Source organism: Thunnus maccoyii, chromosome 6, assembly GCF_910596095.1.
Source record: "Thunnus maccoyii chromosome 6, fThuMac1.1, whole genome shotgun sequence".
Taxonomy (NCBI): domain Eukaryota; kingdom Metazoa; phylum Chordata; class Actinopteri; order Scombriformes; family Scombridae; genus Thunnus; species Thunnus maccoyii.
Genome location: NC_056538.1, coordinates 7,771,524 through 7,777,523, shown reverse-complemented (window position 1 = coordinate 7,777,523; position 6,000 = coordinate 7,771,524). Strand labels below are relative to the sequence as shown.

The 6,000-nt window shown below is 45.0% G+C and overlaps 1 protein-coding gene across 10 annotated transcripts in view; it reads right to left on the bottom strand.

Annotated features, from left to right (window-relative positions):
• Positions 1–228: 228 nt before the first annotated feature.
• Positions 229–6,000, bottom strand: part of numbl (NUMB like endocytic adaptor protein) — a 59,129-nt gene continuing 53,357 nt past the window's right edge. For 9 of the 10 annotated variants that reach the window (XM_042414728.1, XM_042414735.1, XM_042414731.1 and 6 more), the window contains 2 exons: positions 4,188–4,373; positions 229–4,099 (listed from right to left, as the gene is read on the bottom strand). In XM_042414728.1, coding sequence (XP_042270662.1) covers positions 2,928–4,099; positions 4,188–4,373 — 1,358 coding nt within the window. In that variant the 3' untranslated portion in view covers positions 229–2,927. The remainder of the gene's footprint in view (positions 4,100–4,187; positions 4,374–6,000) is intronic. The other variant, XM_042414727.1, reaches the window with a different exon arrangement.

Sequence of the window (6,000 nt, the reverse complement as noted above, 5' to 3'; positions counted from 1 at the left end):
GCCCAAGAATAGAACAAAGATGGAAAGTAAGGATAGTCAGATTGATAAGGAGAGACAGTAGTTGGGTGCTCGGAGATAGAAATTTAAAAAAAACCATGAAGGTGAGAGAAAAACTGAAATAATGAAAAGGTCATAAGAGGAATATGGATAGAAAGAAGAGGATGGAAAGGACAAAAGAAAAAGAAAAAGGCAAGAAGCCACCAACCACAAGACATGAGCAGTTGTAATATTATATTACTTTATTTATCTTTTGTACAATGTAATTACAATACAAATATGTAGGTTTAAATACAAAAATTCTGTAAATAAAGATTAAAAATAAACTGGTTTGCTTTGTTACCATCACTAAACTATGGTTTTACAATCAAGTTTATGAGGTCATTAAGTTTGCTTTAACGCAGAACACAATTAACCTACATTTATAATTTGGAGGGCGTGCAAACAAGAGTCAAGGGCTAAAATATATTTTCAATTAATATAAAATAATAGCATCAATTTCATGAGTCTTGTTCTTTAACGAGAGGAGGGTAGAGAGAGCAATTTGGATTTGTTTGGTGGGGAAGAAATATTGATTTGTCAGAAAACAAAGACAGACAAAGACCCTGGGAGGGACCCTGGAAGCCTGTGGCACATAAATTTAGGTTCTTTGAAAAGGCAGCCTATCAGAAGGGATCGCTGCCACAGGAAGAGACCCAGTAAGCTAATTGAACTGTGGGGATTTAATGAGCAGGAAACCTAATCACTGGCAGTCCGTATCCATACAATTGAATTCCCAAGGAACATAACGGTCCTGTTGGGCAGGAGCATCTCTGGTCCACTTTATATAACACACAGCACCTGTTTGCTACAGCTCACATGGAAAAGCTCTTCCATAAAGAACATTTCTTCTTCAATAGATCCAAACTTTTATGGCTCATGCCACAAACTGCAAGTCAAAACACAGACAGCTTTCATGACATTGTTTGAGTTGCAGATACTTATATAGGGAGTTGCACATACAGTACTTATAAAATCTTGTTTATGAGATTGCAATTATGTAGTAAGCCACATTTTTAAAAAAATATAATCAAAAGCATTGTTTGCGATGCAGGTTTAAAGAGTTGAGGAACATGATGCTGTAATGGAAGTGGCTCAGCCTTGACTCTTGGGTAGGCAAAAAGAAAAAAAAAAAAAAACGTGAATGAATGTGTCTTTGTTCTGAATGTTTTTCACACACTCTGTCTCTCACTCTCATCTCTTTTTCATCACATCTTGTCTCTTTTTCCTGTCTTCAGACTTCCTCCTTCTCATTCCTTAAAGGTGTAGCTCCATTCTCTCCTTCAGTCTTCCACATACAGCTTATCCTTCCTCTTTGCTTTCTGCTAGCTATCTATTCTGCTGCCATTACATTTTCTCTATGTTAATCTGTCAATCCAATCTTGTTCACTCTGCTGTAATTCTGCATCAGAGATCCTTTATTTCTTCCATTTGCCACGCCTCGGTTTATGTCTGCTCATGTTCCTCTTCTCTTTATGAATGCAGAACCACTGCAACAGTAGTGAACACACAATCACACTGTATATGATGAGACTATACCTTATATTTGAACACTTTAAAAGATTTATGAATGTTGGAATGTGGTGCATCATTTTTTTCCAACCAGTTGCACAGTGTTATAGTGTTTTATAATTCCACTGAGTTGTAAAAGTTCTGTGGGTTTTCCTGGAGAAGATGAGGTCCAAAGGACTGCTGTGTTGTGTTGTATTGTCCAGAGTGTCTGTTTGCTGGATATCCTGAAGTGATTTCTCATGTCCCAGTGCCCTTAAAGGTAGGCTTTAGCAACAGAAATGGGCTACAGAGCCAAAGTGAAGCTATACTGACTCGTCTGGCAGCAGTGAAGCGTATATACGTGAGGGCTGACGGGTGGAAGAAACATGCCACTATATACACTTATTCTCTTGTACGTGTCGGGCAACATGCTGCTGTGCTGTCAGCCCTGGTTATTTGGTTCCTGTTACATGACTCAGTTTCCCACCAAGCTTTCTCCCTTTACTGCTGCCCAATCACCTTGGTTACCTGTCTGTTACTGTTGTTTCCCTCCTCTTTACAGATCAACAAAAATAAATATAGGGGATAAAAACAACACGCTCCTGAAACACTGCTTTAAATTTTTGATTTTTAAGTATATATAACTTGTTAAAATAAAAAATAAAGTACAATAAATAAAATCATTTTGGCCATAAATCTCTACTATTGGTCAGTAAGTCCTTTTGGGTTGGTAGGGTCAGGTCTCACGTAATTGGCTAGTCCTTTCACGTATCCAAACTTCTGCTGTGCTTGGCTAAGATCAGCATCAATCTGTTCATCAGTCAACTAATCGCTTCTCTGCCTCTCTGCATGTCTTGTGATGTAGCAAGACTGTCTGCTAAGTTCTCCACCAAAATCTCCACCAGAAACAAAACTGCCAAAAACATCTCATGGGATTGGAATGCATCTGAGTGGAGTCTGCTTTTAAAGAAAGAAACCACAGAACTGTGTCCCCCCATAACGTCCTCAGGGTGGCACATACAGTACATCCACGGACTTGCAGCAGGTAAAGTAAAGCCAGAGTGGAGAAGTGAAAGCAGGGGAGAGGTGGAAATAAGGTGAAGTAGCAGGATTGAGTTCATCAAGTCTAGTGAGCTAGAGACCTGATCCTCCAATGGCAGCCCAGCAATCTGCCAACTACTCACTAGCTCTCAAGGGAGTGAAAAGAAAGCAATTAAGATCATTATAGTATTGACTCCTATGAGAGCTTTTAGCAGGTTGCTAGGCTGCCACAGAGCGGATGCTAGGCTAACTTTCAGGACCTGCATCCCGTTCTAAGCACAGATGCTGGAATCAGTATCTGGCTTTCCCAGGCATTAACTCCAGGGCTAGCACTACAGCTTTGGGAGACCGACTCTGGCTTAGAGCTCAATCTCAAAAGTCTTTTGCAGATTGTTGGAAAATGGGTTGGCTGCTGCAGCTGGCACCTTATTCCCTGGCTGCTGAGGCGCTGGTTTGGTCTCCAGTGCCGCCCACTTGGCCTCAAAACGATCATCATCTTGGGAATCGTTGGCCATCGGTGCTGTTAGCTGGCTGCCCTCTGGTGGCCAGCTACTACTGCTGCCACCATTCCCGCCACTGTTGGAGGTCCCGTTCTGAAGGGCCATCGTGGCGCTGCTGAGTGATGGGAGGCCATTAATGGCTGTTGATAGTGGTGGGGTGGAAGAGAATGGCGGCGTGGAAAACCCTCCGGTGTGCCCAACTGCACCAGCAGCTGCTGGGTAAGAATGGTGCTGACCGGCTGTTCCAAGTGGTCCCACTTTGGGTCCTCCGACAGCGGAGCCAATGGCAACTCCAGCTCCGGACGAGCCAGTGGCGGTGCAAAAGACGTTGGCCACCATTTGTGATGGTGTGATTCCTACCACAGGCACACTGGCGTTGGGGTAGGTCATACTGCTAGCCAGGCCTGGCATGTAGGTCTGCATGGGCACAAAAGCCGGTTGGACAGGCGGGCTGGCGAACATCCCCACAGGAGCCGGAGTAGAATCAAAGGCCAGGGGGAAGGGTTGCATGGAGCTTGGGAGGGAGCCTGGGGGCCCAGGGAGGGAGGGCTGGATCATGGAGGCCCCTGACATGCTTGGACCTGACATGGTAGGGATAGACATGGAAGGTAGAGACATCGGGGGGCCTGACACTGGAGGGCCTGGTATTAGAGGGACTGATGATATCGACATGGGTGGGAGGGGCATTGGGGCCTGACCTGAGAGAGCAGAGGGGCCTGTGATGAGGGGTTTGGACATGGTGCCAAGCGGCATGGAGATGGTGGACACTGGGGCAGCTGATATGGCTGCCTGACTGGACACTTGGTGACTCGACACAGAGGGTGGTCCAGGGATGGTGGGGATGGTGGGGCCTGGAGGAGGGGATTGTTGAGCCTTGACAGCCTTGGAGACCTCCTCCAGCCATCTCTCTGCCTCAGAGGGCGTGCGCTTGTGTCCGCTCTGCATATGCATCTGCATCTGGATCTGCATTGCCACTGAGACTGGAGGAGGAGAGTGGAGCGGAGGATCCGGCTGCACCCAGGAAGAGGTGGCTAGAGGGATAAAGTGAAAGATTAGGAACAAGTTTGCACTGTTGAATAAAATTAACTATTGTTTTTGATCTGATGCATTAGTTCTTACCCTGCATTGGTGCAGGTGGTGGAGGCAGGACAGGGGGCACAGTGCAGGTTGGCGGGCCATTGGCAGATGAAGAGGGGTTGGAGAAGAGCTCCTCTGACGGCTTGGTGAAAGAGGTGTTGATCTGGCTACACAGGGCATTGATACTACTGTCTCCTTCACCCGGCATCCCCATATCCATCTCTAGTACTAGCAAGAAGGGGACACACAGAGGGAGGCAAGGAGGAAAAAGGAGCGGGTCATGGAAATAAGGAAAAGAGTGAGAAGGAGAAGTGAAATGGGAGATGAGGAAAATGGAGTAGAGGGACAAACAAACAGAAAGTGGGGAAAAAAATATTCATTCACTTATGTAACAGACCAAATTATCATGAAAAGCATAGAAACTGGAGCACATGAAGACTTTGATGGAGGCCACTGTTGACCTACAAAGCATCTAAAACATAAGGTTCTCAACACAAACGTGGCATTGTGTTAATCAGGAACTTCTTACTACATGTAAAAAGGTTCGTAATTAGTCAAGAAGGCTTACAGTCCCCTTCACTATATATGTAGCGTTATGTTCTCCATGTAGATTTTATGTCATTGTCTTGTGTGTCTTATGCAATGGGACGACTCAGACAGAGGTGAATTTGGCTTAGTTTATCCACGTTTTTAAACCATCTGTAACTGATCCAACCAGCAGGGGGATTAGACAGCGTAATGTTCCTGTCTGACTTTGGTGTGGACTACAGCTTTAAAACCTCTCATACACGGACCACAGATATAAATAGATATAATATCTAATTCCCTGTTCCTTGGACCACCTCCCTCGTTTTCACCGGCATCTCTATCATCTTTCCTGCTTCTTCTCCGGATTTGCTGTCTCCATCTCTGCTGGACAGAGATGGAGACAGTAAAGTGTCCAAAACACTTGAAAGAGAACTGGTTGTTGCTTTTTTTGACACAAAAGTGGTATTAAAGTGAAGTTAATTAATTAATTTTTTAGCACAGATGGCCACAGTGTGGTTCTCTGCCCAACATGCCATTCAAGCCCACTCCTTAACAGTTTCTCTCCATCATCTGTGTGCACTCTATGGCTTGAATTGAAGTGGAGGGTGCAGAGGGCGCTGGAGGCATGTGTAAGGTCTCCCATTAAAGATTTCTCGCTGCTTTGTTTGGCAACAACCGGCAACCCTGTGATCTTTCTCTTTCCCTATTCTTGTCAATGTCCCACAGAGTTCAGATGCACTCAAAGCACTTCATATGTGTGTCTCTATATGTGTGTGTGTGTGTGTGTGTGTGTGTGTGTGTGTGTGTGTGTGTGTGTGTGCGAGTGTTTCTGTCAATGCAGTAGCAGATTTAAGGGCCGGTAGAAGGCTTGCTGAAGGCTAACCAGGACAGCTGATTGACCGCACAAATCAATACACACATTGTTCAGAGAGTCACAAGGGAGCAGAGAGGCAGTGGAATTGGCTGCTACTGCTTAGCGCTTGCATCTGTGTATGTGTGTTTGTGAGAGAAAGTGTGAGAGAGCAAGAGAGGAAGACAGGCAGACCACTGTGTATGAAGGATTCAAATTGCATCAAATCCACCACCACTGGATACATACACACTACCCATCCTGGGAGGAGGCGATACGTATATGGAGTGAGAGTGGGAGTTGAATATTGTGGTTTAGTATTCCAGTCAGAGGAGTCCACGAGTCAACTCTCTCATCTCTCCTAATGACTATAATCAGCCTTGCTACTAAGCGCTCTGATCCTGTGGAACCACACAGAGAGGATGTGTATATGTATGTGTGTGTTCCTGTGTATGTGAATACACAAACCTGTAGTAG